Below are 23,122 nucleotides of genomic sequence, written 5' to 3'. Positions count from 1 at the left end.
GAGAAGACAAGGAGTTTTAAAATGTTGATTCCTGACATCATTTTATCACCATTTGTTTTTACTTTCCTAAATTCTCCATCAAAGCCAAATACAGAGAAGGAAGACGTAAACTTGGAAAACCAGCTAGAAAGGTTGGGAAGAGCCATTAGGAAAGTTACCAGGATACTGGCCAGCTCTAAAGTCACAAAGTAGACAAGGCTTTTAGGTGCTGTCTTTTAGCCAGCGGTATAATTTGCTTTTTTTATAAGAACATAAATTACTTTTCCAATTCATTTAATTTATTTAAGAAATTTACATTCTAATTCTAGGAAATGAGAAATCACAGTTCAATTTTAAATTTATACGTAAAAAAATTTTCACTGGCTCCGATTTTCATATTTTTTTTTAGGAGCTGGATAAAATCGTGGCGTATGAGCTGAAAACTGGTGGAGTTTTACTACATCCCATATTTGGTGGAGGAAAAGAGAAGGATAAGTATGTTTATTGTTCAGATATGATATTATAAAACTTCTTTTATGGGATCACTTTTTGAGGATCATTTGTATGGGTGTTTAGGCCCACACAGACCAAAGGGTAATATTAACAGGTAATAATATTGAGGCCACAAACCCTGGTAACCACATTACTATTTTCATTACTATTTTTATTGCATATGATGGCTACAAATGGATTTAAACATTTAAAACAGACTTAAAAATGTAATGCTTTTCTTTTTTTCCATGTTAATTTTCTACTGCTACTATAGCATACTGTTTTCTTTTTGTTTTAAAATATATTTTATTGATTTTTTACAGAGAGAAAGGGAGAGGGATAGAGAGCTAGAACCATTGATGAGAGAGAAACATCAATTCAGCTGCCTCCTGCACACTCCCCACTGAGGACGTGCCCACAACCAAGGTACATGCCCTTGACCGGAATCGAACCTGGGACCCCTCAGTCCGCAGGCCGACGCTCTATCCACGGAGCCAAACCAGTTAGGGCTATAGCATACTGTTTTCATAGAAGTTTTAAAATAATGGAAACACTAATAATTATTTGAATTGAATTGGATGGGAATTTTAAAATATTTTCACTATCCATAAAGTGAAATTTTACATTTTCTTTAATTATGAATGTAGGCAACAGACAATGCTGACTTTGCCTACAAGATATTTTCCTGTCACATTATAATTGTTAGCCGCTAATTTGAGATATTCTTTGCACTTATAACTCAAAATTACTAGAGTAGACCACTGCTAGATCTTATTATTTAATGCATTGATAAGCTCACTCACATATTGGTATATCATAATTTTTTTATATTTTGATCATTTCACTATAATTGGTTTTCTTTATAATTCTGTAAATTTTATTTTGTGCATTTTGAACTCGTTTCTTATATGGGGCCCATAGAATTAACCGAACTGCCCAAGTGCCTGAAAACACAACAAAAGTTAAGAAACTTGAAATTGTATAACCAGGAGCCCTTTTTTGTTATGGTCACTGAGACAAGATTAAGTCAGTGGAAAAGCATAGAAATTTTGAAGTAAGACAAACTTGGATTTTCTTTTTTATCATTGTTGGTGATCTAAGAAAATTTTGCATATTATTCCAGAGAAAGTGTGTGTGTGTGTTTTAATGTGTAAAGTGACAGTGATGATTCATAATCTATCTTAACCAGGTTGGTTGTGAAATTATTTGAGATAAATCTTCATACATAGTGCACATTCACTCATTAATTCTTTCACTTTCTTCTCTTGGCTGCCTGCCATATGGCTGTTTTCCAGTATATTATTAGAGCATTCCCATTGTGTGAAAATACCTTGGTTTTGCCCATTTATTTAGTTCTTGTTGTATGTTTAATTTTAAAAATTTGTATATAAAAGCAGCACATGAATACATTCTCTTTTAAGAAATATAAAACAGGACAGTGTAAAAGTGTGTGGAGTAAAACATAAAGATCCTTTTTAGCCCCCCCTTTTTTTTATCACCCCTCACTCCTACAAAGCATCTCCATGGAGATATAACCACGATTATAAATTTGCTATATTGTCTTTCAAATATATTTGAAACCTTTATTTTTTTGCCTTTATTTATGTATATATGACATTTACAAAATGGTATTCAATAATTCTACTAGACTGTACCTTTCTTTTAATTTACTCCTGATCTCTTAAATTTTTACTTAGTCAATCTGGTCTTACTGTCCTCTGGATTTTATATTTTTCTTTTGGAAGATTTTTCCCACCCGGCTGGCGTGGCTCAGTGGTTGAGCATCAACCTGTGAACCAGGAGGTCACGGTTCAATTCCTGGTCAGGGCATTTACTGGTTTGTAGGCTTGATCCCGTGTGGGGTGTGCAGGAGGCAGCTGATCAATAATTTTCTGTCATCATTGATGTTTCTACTTCTCACTTCCTCTCTGAAATCAGTAAATATATATATATGATTTTTTCCACCCCTAAATTATGGAAATAAATGTTTTCCTTTATTTTATTTTAGTACTTTTTAAAAAAATTTTTATTTTTTTAAATATATATTTTATTGATTTTTTACAGAGAGGAAAGGAGAAGAGAGAGTTAGAAACATCGATGAAAGAGAAACATCGATCAGCTGCCTCCTGCACATCTCCTACTGGGGATGTGCCCGCAACAAAGGTACATGCCGTTGACCAGAATCAAACCTGGGACCCTTCAGTTCGCAGGCCGACGCTCTATCCACTGAGCCAAACCGGCTAGGCTTATTTTAGTACTTTTATAATTGTTTTTGTTTTAGATATGCAGTTCATCTTGAATTTTTAAAAATATTTTTTAATGATTTCAGAGAGGAAGGAAGAAGGAAAGAGAGACAGAAACATCAATGATGAGAGAGAATCATTGATCGGCTGCCTCCTGCATGGGATTGAGCCCATAACCCGGGCATGTGCCCTGACCAGGAATCAAACCCTTAGCTCATGGATCATAGGTGGACACTCAACTATGAGCCACACAGGCCGGGCTTAAAATTTTTTTGTGAGTGTATGTATCCTAGTCTTTGTTGCTCTCATACTAAGGTATTCCCAAGAAGTTTTATATTTATTGTCTTGATGTGGCCATGAAATGTACTGTTTACTAAATATTTAAAATTGTTATGTTAAGTAAATCTGTTTATTTGTTTAGTCCAGCATCCCATCTATACTTTTCAATAAAGCATCCACATACGCTGTCTTGGGAGTACTACACTATGTTCCAGTGTAAAGCTCACCTTGTAATGAGATTGATTGAAAATAGGATCAGTATGGAATTTATGCTACAAGTAAGTATTAAAGTTAAGAATTCACCAATTATAAAGAAAGATCTGTATGTGTATAATATGAATACTATTCTGTAAATAGGGTCAGGGTATCTGGGTTTATGAGGTGGAGTTCTATTAGTTGTTAGCTGTTAGCCCACTTAGACCTATGCTTTTTGTTTGTGTTTCCTCAGATATAGAATGGGTATCAATACTTGACACTTAGTGCAGGATTATTGTGAAGATAAAATTAGAATGTGAGGATGAAAGTAAAACCAATTTATACATATGGTTTTGTATAAGCCCCACTGCCTGAGGTTTCCCGGCCTGGTGCTGGGTGGGGGTGCGGCCTGAGGTCCCCCGTCAAGCCCTGCCGGGCAAGGGGCACAGCCTGAGGTCCCTCACCCTGGCCAGGTGCCATAAAGCCTCAGGTCCCTGCTGTCCAGTCGTGATATTACGGCGTCCAGGCTAATTTGCATATTCCTCTATTATATAGATAGATAGTAGTTGAGGAAGTAGAAACCAGATGTATTATAATGAGGAAAAAATGTATTTTTTCCTCATTAATAACATTCTTAGAGGTAAGTAAAAAATAACTTTTTAGTAATCTTTTTTAAAAAACGTTTAAAGTTTGCCCTAAAATTAAGTTTCTTTAATGCTTCTGTTCTTCAGCTTGCCTTTAGAGTAAAGAACACAGATATTAAATGAAAGGTGGTCTATCAAGAGCCATTTAGCTTTTTGGAGTACTATAAAACCTATTGAGTGTTCTCAACTTCTTAAGTAATGTTTAGTTTCTATGTAAAGCTCATAGCATAACAAATTATAGATATTATATATTATTATAAATCTTAAAAACAATATTCAGCATTGGCCAAGACATTAAAATTCAATTTTATTTAAAAGAAATATGGTTTTTATTCTGGCTGTTTAATTCTTTGCATAACTTCTATTGATAGTCTTTAACTAGAACAATTTATAGAGTAAGATGTGAAATTACTGTATTCTATAATTGACTGTAATAAAGTTCTGTTGCAAAGTGGTTTCGTAGATAATTGAAAGCAATGTATATTATGTTACTAAATGATACTTTTATCCTTACAGGTTTTCAATAAACTGCTAAGTTTGGCTAGTACTGCTTCATCTCAGAAGTTCCAGTCCCATATGTGGAGTCAAATGTTGGTTTCCACGTTTGGGTTTTTGAAATCCATCTCGAATGTCTCTGGCAAAGACATTCAGCCTTTAATAAAGCAGTGGGTGTATCCTTTTAAATAGCAGTTCAACAAGTGGTGGTGGGGGCAGGGGGAGAAGATTGTATGTGTGAGGGGAGGGAGGAAGAAGAGGGATTTGGGGGATGAAAGGAGAGATAAAAACTATATTTCTAAAGAATAGTAAAAATAACCAAGAACTATAAATCATACCTCTCTCTCTCTCATACACACATCTGTACTATTTGTAAAATTTGGTATATTTTGAAGTAGTTTTTAGTGTGAGAACAGCAACAGGCTTGATGGTAGGGGAGGTAAATAATTCATACAGGCCTGTACAGTTACTTGTAAGATGCAATGTTCTGGTGACTTATGGATGTGGTTAGAAGTTGGCACAACTTGAGTAGTATCTTGGAACTTTTTAGTTTTTGCATTTTCTCATTGATTATATTAGCAACCAGTAGAGTGGTTTTACTTCTTTCAAAACACAAATTTCTTAATGTTTCAGAAATTCTGTTTAAATCTGGGGAAACATTTTCCACAAGAATTCTGAATACTTTTCCACCTGCTTTACAACGAAGCATGCTCTCAAGCTTTGAACTGGTGGTGATGCATTTGAAAATTATTATTACCACAGTGAATAATTTGTTTAGTACATATTCATTTTAGTATGCAAAAATTCCTTTACGATTCTTCAGAGACCAGAGTGGAGTGGTAAAATTTTATGGAAGTTTTGCATTTAATAGAAAACGAAATGTCTTGGAATTGGAAATAAAACAAGATTATACATCACCTGGAACTCAGAAATATGTGGTAAGTTTTTTTTCTAAAATGACCTTTTGTATTACTTTCTCCCCAGTTACAATATAGGAAGGGCTTTTGAGTGGGGATCTGATTCGAAGTTTCATAATGTGATTTTGTTTACAAAGAATGAAATTGAGCAAAAACCAAGTGTTGCTGAATGGAAGACAGATTACAAATGGAGATTTCAGGGGATACAAATTCTCCCCTCTGGCACTAATTGCTTTTCTTGGTCTTCAGATACACATCTTGGATAGTATTATTTTATATTTTGATACATATACCTACACATGTAAGAGTACATATTGGTATTTTTCTAGCACTATCTATGAACATTATGTTTCTTTAATTTAAAGGGACCACTTAAAGTGACAGTGCAGGAGTTAGATGGATCCTTCAATCATACATTGCAAATTGAAGAAAACAGCCTTAAACATGATATACCCTGCCATTCCAAAAGCAGAAGGTAGGCATTGGATCATATTTATAAGTTGAAGTTTATAATTAAATTGTAAGTTTCACAGATTAAAATGCCAAAATAAAAATCCTAATGTGTACCTATTTTTTAGGTAGAGAACATGTTATCTAGTATCTCTCCCCCCCCCCCCCCCCCCCGTGCCATTTTACTTCATGTTAGTATTACCAAACATTCTTTATTTGCTTTTTGTTTTTGACAACATTTTTTTACCTTAGAATTAAATAATTAATTTTTCAATTTAGGTTTGAGAATCCTTATTTTTGTAGGGACAGGAGGAGGTGGAATAGAAATTTGAGTTTTTGGAGCAAGGAAAAATTCAAGATAAATTGCTTAGTTTTATTCTTATTAGTTTCATTGGATTAATATCTACAGGAAATATTGGGGAAATGATCATTGGGTATAAGGGAAGGAGCTGAATACATATGTCATGAAAGCCCCTACATCATCTACACTATGTGGCTTTCTCCCCTGTCCCTGTATCACCATGCCCTTACAGAACAATCTTACTGTCTCAAGGGCACAATACCAGTTTACTTAGAGATGTCCAGCAGTTCATGTTTTATTTAATGTATTTTTCTTTATCACTTTTTTAAAACTCAGCCAGTAGCATGTACTCTGAACAGTGAAAGATGAGCATACTTTTGTGCTTTGCTGTAGTAATGTGTAGTAATATCAAAATTCCAGGTACAGAAGTCTATACTCATGTCTACATTTAGGTCATCTCAGACATGAGCGTGTCAGTTGATTTTGACAGCTTTCAGGGAACTTGATTCAAGAATTTCCCCCAATCATTTCCTTGAATCTGTAATTATTCTTTCTCTGAAAATTCTTTCTTAGTTCAAAGGGAAATTTCCCCCTTTTTAAAAAAATATGTTGTTTTTTTATTTCAGAGAGGAAGACAGAGAGAGAGAGAGAGAGAGAGAGAGAGAGAGAGAGAGAGAGAGAGAAATATCAATGATGAGAGGAAAACATTGATCTGCTGCCTCTTGCATGCCAAAGGATCGAGCCCACAACCTGGGCATGTACCCTGACTGGGAATTGAATTGTGACCTCCTGGTTCATAGGTCAATGCTCAATCATTGAGCCACACCAGCCAGGCCCTCTTTCTTTTTATGCTCTCTACCTTTGACATCAATCAGTTGCCTCCCATACACATCTCCACTGGAGATTGAACCCACAACCTGGGCATGTGCCTTAAAGGGGAATCAACTGACCTTGCGGTGCATGGGATGGCACTCAACCAACTAAACCACACCAGCCAGTGCTGGATTTTCTTTTCTTTTTTTTTTTTAAAAAAAAATTTAAAGGATTTCTTTATTGATAGCTTTCTTATCTTTTCTACATAAAACTGTAGCTACCAGTTCTTGGGAATATGTTTAAAGTTGACATTTAATTATATTTCTTCTTTTCATTAAACTTTGATCACAGTGACATCTCAATTTCATTCACTTCATTCCTTCAGCTTCAAAATCAGTTTTGTGGTGATTAAATTCCATTACATTTACTATTCCTTCTTCCTTAGGCTATCTTTCAATGTTGCATGAAATCCTTAACTTGATTTTCGGCTGCTCTTTATCTCTTCTCAGAACTGGAAATGTCACAGTTTCAAACTTAATTTTTCTTAAATGTAGGAATAAGAAGAAGAAAATTCCACTGATGAATGGAGAGGAAGTTGATATGGATCTTTCTGCAATGGAGTAAGTTAGTTACTTAAGTTTAAGGATATATTTTCTACATTCTCATTTGTCTTGTTATATACATCTTAAAGTATATAAATGTCCTGAAACTAGTGCTTTGAAAACTTTTGAAAGGCAATGGAACCTTATGCTAAAACAAATCTTAGGTAAAATCATCTCAGCCATAAAAAAAGATGAAATATTGCCATTTGTGTCAATATGGAAGGATATTGAGAGTATCATGCTAAGTGAAATAAATCAGGTGAAAAAGGACAAGAATCATATGATTTCACTCATGAGATATAAAACAAAAAGTAGCAAGTGAACAAACAAACTCATAGACACAATCAATATGGTCATTACTAGAGGGGAAGAGGATGAAGAGGGTAAAGGGGGTCAACTATAGGGCGGCAGAAGGAGATTAGACTTTAGGTAGTGAAACTTGTGTTATTAACCAACTAGAAGCCCGGTGCACAAAAATTTGTGCACTCGGGGCTGGGGGGTCCCTCAGCCTGGCCTGTGCCCTCTCGCAGTCTGGGACCCCTCGGGGGATGACCACCTGCTGGTTTTGGTCTGCTCCCCAGAGGATTGGGCCTAAGATGGCAATCAGACATCCCTCTGGCAGCCCGGCAGCCCTCGGGGGATATCCCCTTGCCAGCGGGGAGCAGGCCTAAGCTGCAGTCGGACACCCTTAGCGCTACTGAGGAGGTAGGAGAGGCTCCCACCACCACCGCTGTATTGGCAGCCGTCAGCCTGGCTTGTGGCTGAACAGAGCTCCCCCATGTGGGAGCGCACTGACCACCAGAGGGCAGCTCCTGCATTGAGCGTCTGCTGCCTGGTGGTCAGTGTTTGTCATAGTGACCAGTCATTCCCAGTCTTTCTGCTGTAAGGGTCAGTTTGCATATTACCCTTTTACTATATAGGATAGAGGCCTGGTGCACGGGTGGGGCCTGCTGGTTTGCCCTGAAGGGTGTCCTGGATCAGGGTGGGGGTCCCGCTGGGGTGCCTGGCCAGCCTGGGTGAGGGGCTGATGGCTGTTTGCAGCTGGTCACACCCCCTTCAGGGTGGGGTCCCCACTGGGGTGCCTGGCCAGTCTGGGTGAGGGGCTGAGGGCCGTTTTCAGGCTGGTGGGTGACTGAAGCTCCCAGCCTCTTTTTTTCTTCTTTTTTTTATTTTGGGATTTATTTACCTTCTATAATTGAGACATTGTTGCTGTCACTGGCGCTCCCAGCTCTGAGGCCGCGGCCGGCTGAAAGCAGGTATCTGGGGTTTGTTTAGCTTCTATAATTGAAACATTGTTGCTTTCGGGCTCAGAGCCGGGCCGCAGCAGGCCGGGAACCTTGGCTTCCTCCATCACTGGAGCAAGTAAGCCTCATGTTCGCTTCAGCTGCATGACTGCCGGCTGCCATCTTTGTTGGCAGTTAATTTGCATATCGCCCTGATTAGCCAATGGGAAGCATAGCGGAGGTATGGTTAATTACCCTTTTTGTCTTTTATTAGATAGGATGTTATCCCAATAAATTTAATTTTAAAAATAAAATTAAAAATATAATGAAAGAGGGAAAAGTAAATCTAGTCTGGGGAAATACAGGGTGGTGGTGAGGTGGGCACAATCTTGGTTTACGCAGCTTCCTTGCTCTCCTGCTGGCCTTGAGACCAGTGCTTCTCAAGCTATAACATGCATGTCAACACTTCTGGGGATCTTCTCGAAATGCAGTTTCTGACTGAGCGCTGTGCCTAGTGGGTTCTAAGTGTTTTCATTCTTAATGAGCTCTCAGGTGGTATTGATTCTATGTCTTTGGACAAGGCTTCAGGGTACTTTAAGGATCTCTGTGCTTGCAAAACACAATTTAAATATCATTATTTTAAAATTTTAAACTTTTTGTCCATCCATATTGTGCCTGTATATTTTTTTATAAAACATCTGCAGTTATTTACTAACTTGGTTGCCAAATATCACTGCTGTTTATAGACTGTTTTTATATTTTTTCCGTATCACATGCCTTGGCTATAGTAAGCAATCAGTGGTATTGGATGAATTTCCAAACTATGATTTTATAACTTACTGTTTGAAAAAGGTGATTATGAGTCTAGCATTTTAAAAAAATAAAATACTAAAAGTCAGTTAAACAAATAACTTAGTAAAATAATTCATTTCTTAGTCACAGATTGATTTCTAGTAAGGGGTGGCCCTTAAAGCCTTAGTCAATTATTTGGCGACAGGAAGTGAAATGAAAAAACTTGTTCTTATTCCCCTTTTTACATTATGTAATCACAAATCAAAGTCCCAAATTAATAATTTCAGATGGAATTTCTTTGTGACAGCTAATTGTCTTACTATCCTTGGAGATCTTTTCAACATGATTGATATAGATAGACATTGTGTTGAAGTTAAACATAATGGGAAAGCTGTCAATGTGATTTTTAAAAAATGGATACATTAAACTCCAGGCAGACTTGAATACTGCATGTAGAAGAGAATCTGATTAATAATGCTTTGTTTCTATTTTATGAATATGTAAAATTAAAAAATAAATAAAAAGGAAAGTTGTGTTTTCTTTCAGTGCTGATTCCCCTTTGCTGTGGATAAGGATAGACCCCGATATGTCAGTCCTGAGGAAAGTAGAATTTGAGCAAGCGGATTTCATGTGGCAGTACCAGCTCCGCTACGAGAGGGATGTGGTTGCACAGCAAGAGTCCATCTTGGCCTTGGAAAAGTTCCCCACACCAGCATCGCGGCTTGCCCTCACTGACATTCTAGAACAAGAGCAGTGTTTCTACCGAGTAAGAATGTCAGCTTGCTTCTGCCTTGCAAAGGTGAGATTACATACAGTAGAAAGAAAACAAGATTGAATACTGCATATTAAAAAAAATAGAACTCTGCCCTGGCCAGTGTGGATCAGTGGTTGGTGTGTACATAAGAATTTGGGGGGTAAGTTTGTATATTTTCTTAGAAATGATAATGGAAGGCTAAAATGTATTAAATTTCTAAGAATTGAAGTTACTAAAAACTAATCCAATTGCATTGCTAACTTTTGGAAAGCTGTTTTATTTATTTAAAAATATGTTTGCTGTGGTGATGGAAATTACTTTGTTTTCTAATTATTTGCAGATTGCAAATTCAATGGTGAGCACATGGACAGGACCACCAGCCATGAAGTCACTCTTTACTAGAATGTTTTGTTGTAAAACTTGTCCAAACATTGTGAAAACAAACAACTTTATGAGCTTTCAAAGTTATTTTCTACAAAAGGTACAGTTTACTTTCCAAATTTCCTATGATTGTTTTATGCCACTATCTGTATATCTCAGTTTAACTTGGAGACTATTCAAATAATCGATGTGTTTATTTTATTCTTAAAGGTTTTGCCTTTGTTCTTTTTGTTTCTAAAGTTTTTTCCAAAATTTTAATTAAGTGATTGCTCATTGATTTTATGAGCGGTGGAAAGTAACTCACAATCCACATTAATACTAAAATAAATAGAAATGGATAGTTTGAATTTGGGCTGGTTACGTTGAGGATGGAGGAATGGGTAAGCCCTAGGATGTGGACAGTATATCTGAGTAAGAGACAAGCAGCACACCACACTAGCGTCAGTCCCAGCCCTGTTACTCACTGACAGTTTGCCTATGGACAAGTTCCTTAACCCTCTAAGCCTCAGTCTACTCAATTGTAAAATTTATCTTTTTTAGAATTAATTAAGATCAAGCATGTAAAATGTTTTAGATTATATTTATCACACAGTAAGTCTTTTATAAATGATAATTTAGAAAGTGGGGATGTGATGAAGTCACTGTTTTGGGAGGGAATGTGAGGATGGCAGGGTGGTCAACATTTGGGCAATTTGGAAATCATTTGTAAAATTTTTTGAGTAATTTAATAATGAAGGCAGTGATTAGATGAACTAGATTGGACTAGAAGGAAAAGTGAAGTTGAAATAGAAAAATCTTTCTTGGTTTGGGGGTGAAGAGTATGAGAATGGAGACATGTTGAGAATAAAGCAGGCCTGAGTAAAGGACATTATGGGTTTGGTTTATTTTGGATAGAGGGATGAAATATTCAGTGGGAGCCAGTAAATATTAGAGAGATGGAGAGAATTCTGAAGGTGTTAAGGTGTGGGACACAGTTGGGAGGTTAATTTAAGAAAAGGTAAGAAGCTCCCTCTTTTCTGAGGCAGGTGGAAAGCAGATTAAAAGTAAGTGAAATGAGCCAGGCCGGTGTGGTTCAGTGGTTGATTGCCAACCATGAATTAAGGAGTCACGGTTCGATTCCCTGTCTGGCTCAATACCTAGTAGGGGATGTGCAGGAGGTAGCCGATCAATGATTCTCATCATTGATGTTTCTATCTCTCTCTCCCTCCCTCTGCCTGTTTCTGAAATCAATAAAAACATATCTTTAAAAAATATTTTTTAAAAAGTAAGTGACATGATAGCTGTTGAAGGAGATGTTAAGCATTATATATGATAAAGGGAAAAGTAAAAGGATTACTTGGAAATGTTGAGAGACCTGCTAAGAGTGGAAGTCATAATATATTATTTACAGTGAATTTCATCATTAAAACAGATTCAGGACAGTTTGGGGAAAGCCTATAGTGGTGTGATCAGAGAAGTTTGTGGCATCCCGTTATTTTATTTTATTATTGATTTATTTATTTTTACTGTGTGAGTCAGGCTTCCACCTTCTTAGAAAAGTTGCCTGTGAAAATTTGGGAAGGAGAATGTTAGGCTGGATTTCAGATAATTTACCTTTTTTCCTTAAGCTGAGATGGGGTGGTATTGGAGAATCAATGTCTACTCAGACTGATGATTGAACTGTATGCCTCAGTCACTATTTCATTTAATCCTGAAAACAGTTGTGTGGTTGTGAGGCTTTTTAGTAAGCAACTCGCTAAAATAACCCATCTTAGTAGGCAGTAGAGTAGGAGTTGAACAATGGTTTATCTAATGTTAAAACCCATACCTTTTCGACTGTAAAACCCAGAGCTGAATATATCATTTACATGACGTATATTTCCTCTGACAAATGAATACAGAGGCATGTGGGCTAGAGAGTGCATCCAGTTACTCAGCTCCCTTGGTTTCCTGCTCAGCTCTTTTGTTAGAATGTTTGGCACATGTTCTTAGTGGGAAGGTCTGGGAGTTACGGGGGGGTTAGGCTCCATCCAGAAACCTGTGTTTGCACTAAAATAGCCCTTTTTTTAACATGCACTGAATTCAATGAATTATAGTAATGAATTGAGTTATAATACTTAAAAATATTATTTTTTGTAGACTATGCCAGTTGCAATGGCTCTATTGAGAGACGTTCACAACCTTTGTCCCAAAGAAGTCTTAACATTTATTTTAGACTTAATCAAGTACAATGACAACAGAAAAAATAAGGTAAGAAATCTTAATGATTATTATAAAACTATCCAGTGATATTTTGTTTTTAAAGAAATATTTAGACTGTGAAATCATTGTTGACTCCCTGGTACTTGAAATTTCTAGCATTAGAAGCCTGTAAACATGATTTATTATAATAACCAGTGGATGAAAACCAAGATTAGTTGGTTTTTAAATGTTCCTCATAACTGTTGTAATGTGGAGATAGTAGTGCCTCAAATTTTGGAGAGCCATTTAAAACTTGTTTTGATAAAGTCTGACAGCCCAACTTTATTTTTGCTCCTTTTTTATTTTACTAGAAAACAGTTCCCTTTTGGGATAATTTGTTCATTGATGTATTTGATTTTTTAAAAACCATTGTGTGTGTTTATTCATTTATTTAGCAAAAAGCTATTGGATGCCATGGTTCAAGTTATTTCACCTTACTTGTTACCAGATAATCTAGCTTGTCCAATTAGGATTCTAGTATCTGTGAGAATTGGATGTGGTCTGAGGGATAAATTTACTTATTTTTATTATTTTTTTAAAATATATTTTATTGATTTTTTACAGAGAGGAAGGGAGAGGGATAGAGAGTTAGAAACATCGATGTGAGAGAAACACCGATCAGCTGGGTCTGAGGGATAAATTTAAAGTCTTTTGGTTTTCCTACTTTACCTACACCCCCTCCTCATTTTTAATTTGTGGGTTCATTCTGTGATCTAAACACTTAAGTCAGAAATAGTGGTTAAATAAATGGGCTTTGTGGGCAAAGTAGTTCCCAGAGGTAACAATGAAACTATAAAAATACTTGAAGAAAATAATCTGTAAATGGTTTGAAAACAAAACTTTTCCCATAGTGTACACTTGGTTCTGTTTGTTTGTTGTTGTGTGCCATATTCTTTTTTCTGCTCAGTATCTGAACATAGGACTCTTTAGGGACTCTATTGTCATGTGTATCCATGTGAGGTTCTGCCTCCACAATGTAAGTCAAAAGGGGGTAGGTATTCCTCTTCCGTCCCTGGCAGTTTGTGGTAGAATTAACTCACTTGCTCCATGTTCAGATTCCCAGGCTAGAGTATCTGATTTCCTGAGTTTAAATCAAGTCACACCCAGATTGCCTTTCAATCAATTGTTTCTCTGGGAATTGACTGCGATATGGGTTTAGGAATTAGCTTTTTTTTACGGTTTCCTCTTCCATTTTCTCTGTTTTTGCTAGAAACTCCTATTATTCCTGTGCTATGTCTTCTACACCAACCCTCCAATTTCCTTATGCTTTCCTTCCTATTTTTTTCTCACTTTACTTCTGCTCAAAACTTTATTTTTTTTAAAAAACTTAATATTTCAGTTTAATTTTGATCCTGATTCTCTGCATATTTCTTTCTTTTTAAAATGTTTTACTATTGGGAGGCATCTCTTTGGTTATTTCTCAGACAATATTAATGATAGTTTTGAATTTTTTTCCACCTGCATGTTTTTTCCCCCTTGAATACTCTATTTCCTTCAAGTTGCGTTTTCCCCTTTGTTTGTTCTGGTCTTTTTTATGTTGATACTTTTCTGAAATATCTAGTGATCTTTGGTTATATGTTTATATGTGAGAGGAAAGCACTAAGTAGCTGATTTGAAGCTTTGTATTACCAGCAGGATTTATGGACTTTGGTCTTCCTTTTAGAGAAATCTGGCTAGGTTACTATAAGAGTGCCTTTCATATAGTAAATACTTATTGAGTTAACTACTATATTACTAGTTAATGAATCTCACTTTTTTTTCTATGTGTGACTCTATGCAAAACACAGAGTTGAGTACTTACCAATTTATGTTTTTAGATAAATTATGGTCTTAGGTTTTAAATATTTTATTTTATTAATTTTTTAATAGAAGCGTGAATTTTATCTTTATATAATAATTTTTTTGGCTTAGTTTTCAGATAACTATTATCGTGCAGAAATGATTGATGCCCTTGCCAACTCTGTTACACCTGCAGTCAGTGTGAATAATGAAGTTCGAACTTTAGATAATTTAAATCCAGATGTGCGACTCATTCTTGAAGAAATCACCAGGTTTTTGAATATGGAAAAACTTCTTCCAAGTTATAGACACACCATCACTGTGAGGTATGATGATTCTTTACATTTTCTTTATTCTTTAAAGTCATTTGTTTTATAATTACAAGCAAATTTATTTTCATTATAGAAAACTGGGAAATACAGTAAAGATCAAGGAGAAGATTAAGATCCTATGGTTCTATCATCCACAGATAAATTATTACAATACTGTTTTGGAGAGTAGCCTTCTAATTTTTTTCCTCTTGTAACAATATAAATGTTTAATTACTGGACATATATTGTACATATAATTTTTGCATTCTGCTTATATCATAAATACTTTCTCATGTCATCAGGAATTCTTCAAAAGCATTATTTTTTATGTCTGCAAAATATTTTATCTCATTGGATATAATATAAGCATTTTTCTATTAAACTCTTTTAAGATGACTTTTTGCTTTTTTCAACTTTTTTGTATATAATTATCAAAAAGTTCTATTTCCTTAGGAGTTTGCTAAAAAAAGTTGATTCACTGTTTCAAACATTGTGAACAATTTAACCTTTCACATTTATTATTTATTAAACTATATAACTACTAAAACTTTTGGTGAAAATAATAAGAATATTAATACCTGAAATTGGATTTACAAATAAGTTTTAAAATTTATTTTCCTTTCATAGGATTTAGATGTTTAAAATTGTTATGATTGTTGCAAAAACTTAATGTTATGGAATTAAAAGGTGGATTCAAATCAGGTCAATTTTTTTAGTTCACTGTTACAGATAAATTTCTAATGCCTAGCAAACAAATTTGACTCAGACTACTTTAACAAAAGAATTTCACTGTAAATACTATTTTCCTAGTTGTTTGAGAGCCATACGAGTGCTTCAGAAGAATGGTCATGTTCCGAGCGATCCAACTCTTTTTAAATCCTACGCAGAATATGGCCACTTTGTGGACATTAGGATAGCAGCTCTGGAAGCAGTTGTTGATTATACTAAAGGTAATGCTTTAGAAATATTTGTTCATATCATTTTAGAAAGAAATGTTTACTATTTAAAGTCAGTTGTAGATATTGCGGTTTTCTTATTATGTAAAATACAATTTTAACTTAAAATTCTTAATTCACTGATTTTGTGGTCAGTGTAGAATTCTTATAAGAATTAGTAAGTGAGGGAAAAGAATAAAATTATAAGTAGATATCTTTGGTCTTTCCAAGAAGTCAGTATACCATTCTTATAGTTTTAATTATGAGTTATTTTAAGAAATAGGAGATTTTTGTAAATTTTTAACTATATAAGAAGGATTCAAGAAGACATCATGCTCCTATCTCAGATTTATATCTGAAAGTAGAGCAAGAGACATCGTCAGGAGCTTCAGTACAGGGATTAAGCAAGGCTTTATAAAGTTGGAAAATAAGGCCAAAAATAATTAAGAGAAAACTACAGAGTTAAAACATTTTCAGAAATACAGAGGAGAAATATAAAGAGATGAAATGTAAGTCATGAAGAAAGGAGCAGGTGGCAGAAAAGAAATAATCCAAGAAGTAATAGAATACTGTGATAGGGTGTCAGTGAAATTGAACTAAGCTATTGAGAGGTGTCTAAATGTGATCCATGAATTGAAGATCATTTGAAAATGGAAACTATTAGAAATAAAATTATTAAAATAAAGCTTTTCAAGTCATAATAGCAAAACTTGTTGAAAAGGTGAATGGGAATAGCTAATGAGTCATTTTATTGGTTAATATAGTTACAGCACTTTTCTTTGTAATTGCTTTTTATGTTATGTTGAAAAGTTAAGGCTGCTCTTTAGTCTTAGATGAAAGAAACCACTTGGGCAAAAACAGTTCACTATTTTAAAAAAATAATATAGTTGAGATACCATTGAGTATCAGACTTCTCTATAATTTGATTTATGCTTCTAGAAACACAATTTTATTTAAGTACATTCTGTCCATTTAGAGTTTAGGGCTCAATAAATTATAATTTGCTTTATGTTGTATTTGCCATTGATTTGAGCTATAATGAAAAATATACACTTGGTCCTGTTTTATGTTTTGGCTGCATAGAGCACAATACTTATAAAATTTACGAAGTGGTCTATTACATGGGGAAAAAATGTAAAGAAGTTGTCTGCAGCTTTCAACTCTGATTTAAATCCAGCTAAGGAAGAGTCCTAATACTAAGTGTGAACTCCTTGCCTGTCACTTGTTTAATTGGTTATAATTGCAACAAATATATTTCTTTATTTTTATTTTCAGTGGACAGGAGTTATGAAGAACTGCAGTGGCTCCTTAATATGATTCAGAATGACCCTGTACCCTATGTAAGGTTAGTTTTTGTGCTATAATTATTTTTTAAAGTCCTAAAGTAAATTGAATAATTTCAGAAGATTATACATGCAAAAGTCTTTGTTATTTTTGAAAACATAGGAATATGTTAGGCTTTTATCACGCCCTTTCTAAATTTATTAATTTGATGTGGCTTTGAGAAGTCGTTTAAAAATACGTTGTTAATAAATAAAACTTATTTTCTGTAACTTTACATATGATTTCTATTGTAACTTAAAGGAAAGCTTTTGTAGTGCATCTAGAGGATCCCTTATGTACCCAAAATTATGAAACCTCTACTGATTGGCTGAACTTACTTTAAAAATAATTAAGAGCAACTTTTTGGTATATTCCATTTGTTCTTTTCTATCTCATATAAAATCTTAATTTTTCTTAAGTAGGCGGGATTATTTGTGTTTTTGTATTTCCTTCTAATCTTCTTCTGCTTTCTTTTGCAAAGTAGGATGTTTATGGTTTAATCAAATAGGATTATTTTTTTATCATTTTTGTCTTTCTTTGCACGTATTAAACACTTAAAATTTTTATTCATTTTAACATGATTTCATAAAATAAATTTTGGGAGCTGGAAAGTCACTTAGGTTGTAGCCATTCCAACTGGAAACAAGAACATAGAACTAGATATTAATTGTGTGGCTCAACTTTACACACCAGTTGGCAGGTAGTTATTTTCTTCTAAAAAGTCAAACAAACTCTGCCTTCTAACCTCACTGAAATGTATCTGAGCATGAGGAATTCACATAAGACATTTCAGCTCTTTGGTTAAGTGACCTTATATTTAAGTGTTTTAAATGATGCTTATTACATAAGTCTTCTTTATACAAAGTTTTGCTGTTAATATTTTATAGTTCTTCATTTGTGATCTAAATTGTATTTTAAATAATTTGTCGTGTGATTGTTTTATAATAAGGATAAAGGTTACATGGACAAAAATCTTATAATCATTCATTCTAAAATACATATTTATATAAAAGATGATATGCAAAAGACCTGTCTATATCTCTTATCTGACAGAGCTCATGCATTTGAAAGTTTATATCCTACTGATAGCAAGTAGGAACAGAAAGTATAAATACAGAATAAATGAAACTTACCATGTATTCATTTGTTTTCAATACACATCAATAGAACAAACATTAAGATGCATATTTCTGCCCTAGCTGGTTTGCTCAGTGGATAGATAGAGTATCAGCCTGCGGACTAAAAGGTCCTGGGTTTGATTCCAGTCAAGGGCACATGCCTGGGTTGCTGGTTTGATCCCCAGTAGAGGGCGTGCAGGAGGCAGCCGATCAGTGATTCTCATCATTGATGTTTCTATCTCTCTCTCTCCCTCTCCATTCCTCTCTGAAATAAATAAAAATATTTTTTAAAAAAAGATTCATATTTCTGAGATCTTAGAATTGTGTTTTGAAAACCATTTTAAGCAGGTTTTGAATTCTGTAATATTTGAAATTTTTATATTTCTGAATTATATGTTGTACAGTCTAAATAATTGCTTTTGAAATACTGTTGTAGAACTGTTAATATCATTCAAATTTCAAGAGCTCTAATATTTATAATCTGAGATGAAAATCTCTTTAAGGATATATTTCATGATTATTTTTGACATGTTTTCTTTTTAATTCATGTGGTTCACTTAGAGCACCAATAGGCTTTACTTAAAATCATCTAACCCATAGTTTACTCATAGTTTAAAAAATTCAACATGTTGCCCAGCCAGGGTGGCTCAGTGGTTTAGTTTCGACCCATGAACCAAGAGGTTGCCAGTTTGATTCCCAGTCGGGGCATGTGCCAGGGTTGCTCGGTCCCCAGTAGAGGGCTTGCAGGTGGCAGGCGATCAATGTTTCTCTGTCATCAATGTTTCTGTCTCCCTACCCCTCTTCCTTCCCCTCTCTCTAAAATCAATTAAAAAACTCAACACGTCTTTAAAAATATTTAATGGCAGTAAGTGTTAACACAGCAGTTACTTTATGTGTACTTTTTGGTGTCTTGGGACATCTATCTCTATTTTTGTTTCTCTGCGTTTTATACTTTCAATAGGAACTCAAGTCTTATTTTCTTTGTTCCATCTTTTCTTTTTCTTTTTTTCTTTCTCTATTGAAGTATAATTGACAAATAACATAGTATCTATTAGTTATATTGCATTAGGTTAAGTAGGCTATTTTTAAAGATGACATGGGATTATCTTCTTATTTTGGAATCAAGCATGCATATGATCACAGTTTATCAATTCAAGGGACATATATCCTATGCTTTTTTTTCATGGGAGTTTTTGAATATTTTTTTGGTTTCGGTTTGACTCCCTTTCTATAGATAGTGATTGACAATGGTATTTGACTAGCCCACCAAAAAACTGTTCAATTGTCTAGGGAAATAATACGATGTTTTGGCTGCTGTCAATATGACATAAACCCATGACTTTCTTAGGATTTGCTTCTGGTTTGTTCCAGATGTCTGAAACATATGGTGAGTTTTGATATTTAATCTCTGCAAAAATTAAACATAAGATTCTCATTCTTTCCTTAAATTTTATCTCCTTTTGAGTATTTAAAGAAACGTTTAATTGTTAAAAGTAATACATATATTAATCATTACTGCTCTTTTAGTAATAATTTCAAAGTTATCCCCAGAGTACCCTTTACAATTCTTTGGCATGGCTTTAAAGAGTGTACTGATCTGCATAAATACCATAAAGTTTTATTTGTTCTCATAGCCTTTCAGTAGTCTTTCATATGGTCTTAAAATTTCAAAGCACAAAAGGATGTTAACAGTGAGAGTCCACATATTTCAGTTTTACAGACATAAAATTAAATCCGAAAGGGATTAAGTAACTTAACTACAACCTACTAGTCCATTTTTCTCCCATCTCTTTCTCAAGTACTAATCTGATTTGATATCTTTCCACCAACAATTAAATATAAAAATTTCCCAGGTTCACCACCTTTTTTAAAGTTTTGCTAGCATCAATAAAAAATATAACCTCAGTTTCTTTTTTCCTCCATTATATCCAAGCATGCCATTACTCTGAGGTTTGAATTTCTCAGACCTCATCATAGGCCTGGCTTTTATCCCTTCACTAAATGTTAAATTACTGTCAGAGCCTCCTTGCTTCTTTTCTTTCTCTATCCTCTTTTTATGGTGTTTTTCAGAAGACTCCATATGTTCAGGTAAAAACTCCCAATAGCAGAGTATAACTGTTGCCATCTGTATGGATCTTTGTTATAACTGACTCTTCTAAATCTCAGCTTATTTTGAGGAAACGTTTTGCAATCTCCATATTTGAAATGCTTCTGCACATTTCCATGCTTGACAAAGAAACTATATTAACAAAGTTTATATTCATTTGTATTATCTCAAATGTAGACTTCTTGGCCTATATGTGATTTTTTTGTCCCATTTTAAGATTTTTATATTTTCTGATCAGTTCTTTCTTAAAACTTTTCTAAGGAGAGTAATACATTCATTTTAGAAGCAGGCAGGGAATGATTGGTTAAGAATACACAGAGTCAGGTTTTAGAAGATCTCATTGTACAGTAAGGCAATTTTAGAAAGAAAACCCACCAGAATTTAGCGGGGGGGAAAACAAAAAACAGTATAAAAGGTATATAGTAATATACACCTTTTGAAATGAAACTCAGGCACAAAGCTAGCTCTAAAGAAGGTAGATGATAAAATAGGAAGAAGGAACTACAGGTAATTTTCAAATTTTTTAATTTAATGATAGGCAAAATTTTATTTTTTTTCCTCCAGACATAAGATTCTACACATGTTGACTAAGAACCCACCATTTACTAAGAACATGGAGTCTCCCTTATGCAATGAAGCCCTGGTAGATCAACTTTGGAAACTTATGAATTCGGGTAAGAAAATAGTAGCTTTCAAAAAAACAAAATTATGACTGGATTATTTTCATTTTATAACAGGTTTTCAATACTTTTTTCTTTCTTTTTTTAAGTAGGTTACTTAACACATCTACCTTCACAGTGGTGGATGTGATAAGGTTTGCTAAGGATATATTTACTCACTTTGCCCCAAAGGGTAATTGAAGAAACAAAAATATTAATTTATGTGAAAGTGTCTCAGATGTTTAAAGAGCTTTAAATATTAACCTGCCAAGTATTATTGTTGTTTTTATTTCATAAGGTTACAAAGGGTTGAAAATAAGTCTTTTCCCTTTATTCTTAGGAAATTACATATGTATACAAATAAAAATGAAATTTGCTGTTTTTTACTTAGTGTAAGATGGACAGAAAGATGGGACAGAACTGCCCTTTGGTCCCACTTCATACACATTTTCAAGCTTCTATCTATAAGGACATTATTGAAAAATGTCTTGAAAAAGTGACTTTCAAAGTGAACTTTCTTCTTAGCAGCTTTTTGACTTGATCAGCTTTAATAGCAATTACTTCAGAAAATGAAGAGATGATCTTTTTTAGGACTGGATTTGCTTAGTGGTTTGTCTTCATATTCTTTCTGATTTGAATAGAGAACATCAATACTGGGTTTCCTCCTTTCTTCTTGAGTGCAGTTGTATTCCAGGTAAGCAGGGTTGGTCCCTAAGTTTCACTGCCAATGAAGACAGAATGGATGCATTAAGAAAGTGATGACTGTTTTATCAATATACTAGAGGCCTGGTGCACGAAATTCATATAGGGTAGGGTCCCTAGGCCTGGCCTCCCCACCTCCTCCTTCCCTCACTCCCTCAGTGCCCTGCCATCGCTGCAGGTAGCCTGCTATGTTCCACGCTGCCCCTTGGTGGTCAGTGCATGTCATAGCGAGCGATCGAACTCCCGCTCTCCTGGTCAAACTCCCAAGTGGACAATTTGCATATTAGCCTTTTATATTTATAGATGAGCATTCCTTGCCATGTCAGTGATTGGGGTGAGAGGGTCTTCAAAATGCTGTCACGGACATTGGCATCTGTTCCAGGGCCTCTGTCTAGTGTGTGCAGTGGTCGGCAAACTCATTAGTCAACAGAGCCAAATATCAACAGTACGACTGAAATTTATTTTGAGAGCCAAATTTTTTAAACTTAAACTATATAGGTAGGTACATTGTTATTAACTTAATTAGGGTACTCCTAAGGCTTAGGAAGAGCCACACTCAAGGGGCCAAAGAGCCGCATGTGGCTTGCGAGCCGCAGTTTGCCGACCATGGGTCTAGTGGAATTGATTGATTTGGAATCCTAGCATTTTAGATCTTGGAGGATCTAACGACCAGCTAAGTTAACTGCTCTCATTTAGGGCCCAGACAATTGACTTGCCCAAGATCACACAGCTAACTGGAATTAAGCAGAAGTGATTTTTCCCACTATGCTGTTCAACTTAAATTCCACTATAATGACAACCATTTTAAGATTTTATTCCATGGTTTTGAAATACAGGGCAGTTCTGATTTTTTATCTTTTTTTTTTTTTTTTTTTGTAATTTTAACAGAAGCACCACTATTCCATTTTTTAGCTCTCTTGTAGCCTTAAATTTTAATATTTATAAATCAATTATTTGAAGGAAAACACACCATCAGGAACTCCCTCAGAAACAAAACAATAATGTTCATTCCTCCATCCAAACTAAAGGTAAACCCAAACCAAAAAGCCCACGTAGAAATAAAAAGTAAAAACCATAGCCCAGCCAATGTGGCTCAGTGGTTGAGCTTCGACCTATGAACTAAGAGGTTACTAATTCGATTCCCGATCAGGGCACATTCCCAGGTTGTGGGCTTGATCCCCAGTAGGAGACAGAGGCAGCCGATCGATGTTTCTCTCTCTCATCGATGCTCCTGCCTCTCTCTCTCCCTTCCTCTCTCTAAAAAAAAAAAAGTAGAATCATATTAAAAAAAAAGTAAAAAGCTGTAGTGTAGTGGTTTAGTGAAATTTAGCAGCCTTCACTATGCTGCCTAATTATCCTTAATCTGACTTTAAAACACAAAACAACATCCTAGCTTATGAAAACACAT

At 34.8% G+C, this 23,122-nt stretch overlaps 1 protein-coding gene across 16 annotated transcripts in view; it reads left to right on the top strand.

Moving 5' to 3' along the window:
• TAF2 (TATA-box binding protein associated factor 2) overlaps nt 1–23,122 on the top strand; it is a 73,097-nt gene that overhangs the window by 33,475 nt on the left and 16,500 nt on the right. For all 16 annotated transcript variants that reach the window (XM_023750943.1, XM_023750944.1, XM_006085244.3 and 13 more), the window contains 13 exons: nt 389–474; nt 3,136–3,271; nt 4,349–4,503; nt 5,151–5,265; nt 5,610–5,719; nt 7,363–7,428; nt 9,972–10,224; nt 10,520–10,660; nt 12,679–12,789; nt 14,692–14,885; nt 15,681–15,820; nt 17,081–17,150; nt 20,918–21,027. In XM_023750943.1, the coding sequence (XP_023606711.1) occupies nt 389–474; nt 3,136–3,271; nt 4,349–4,503; nt 5,151–5,265; nt 5,610–5,719; nt 7,363–7,428; nt 9,972–10,224; nt 10,520–10,660; nt 12,679–12,789; nt 14,692–14,885; nt 15,681–15,820; nt 17,081–17,150; nt 20,918–21,027 (1,687 nt within the window). The remainder of the gene's footprint in view (nt 1–388; nt 475–3,135; nt 3,272–4,348; nt 4,504–5,150; nt 5,266–5,609; nt 5,720–7,362; nt 7,429–9,971; nt 10,225–10,519; nt 10,661–12,678; nt 12,790–14,691; nt 14,886–15,680; nt 15,821–17,080; nt 17,151–20,917; nt 21,028–23,122) is intronic.

Source organism: Myotis lucifugus, unplaced genomic scaffold, assembly GCF_000147115.1.
Source record: "Myotis lucifugus unplaced genomic scaffold, Myoluc2.0 scaffold_17, whole genome shotgun sequence".
Lineage (NCBI taxonomy): Eukaryota > Metazoa > Chordata > Mammalia > Chiroptera > Vespertilionidae > Myotis > Myotis lucifugus.
The sequence above is the reverse complement of the archived record's forward strand: the minus strand, read 5'-3'. Positions and strand labels throughout refer to the sequence as shown.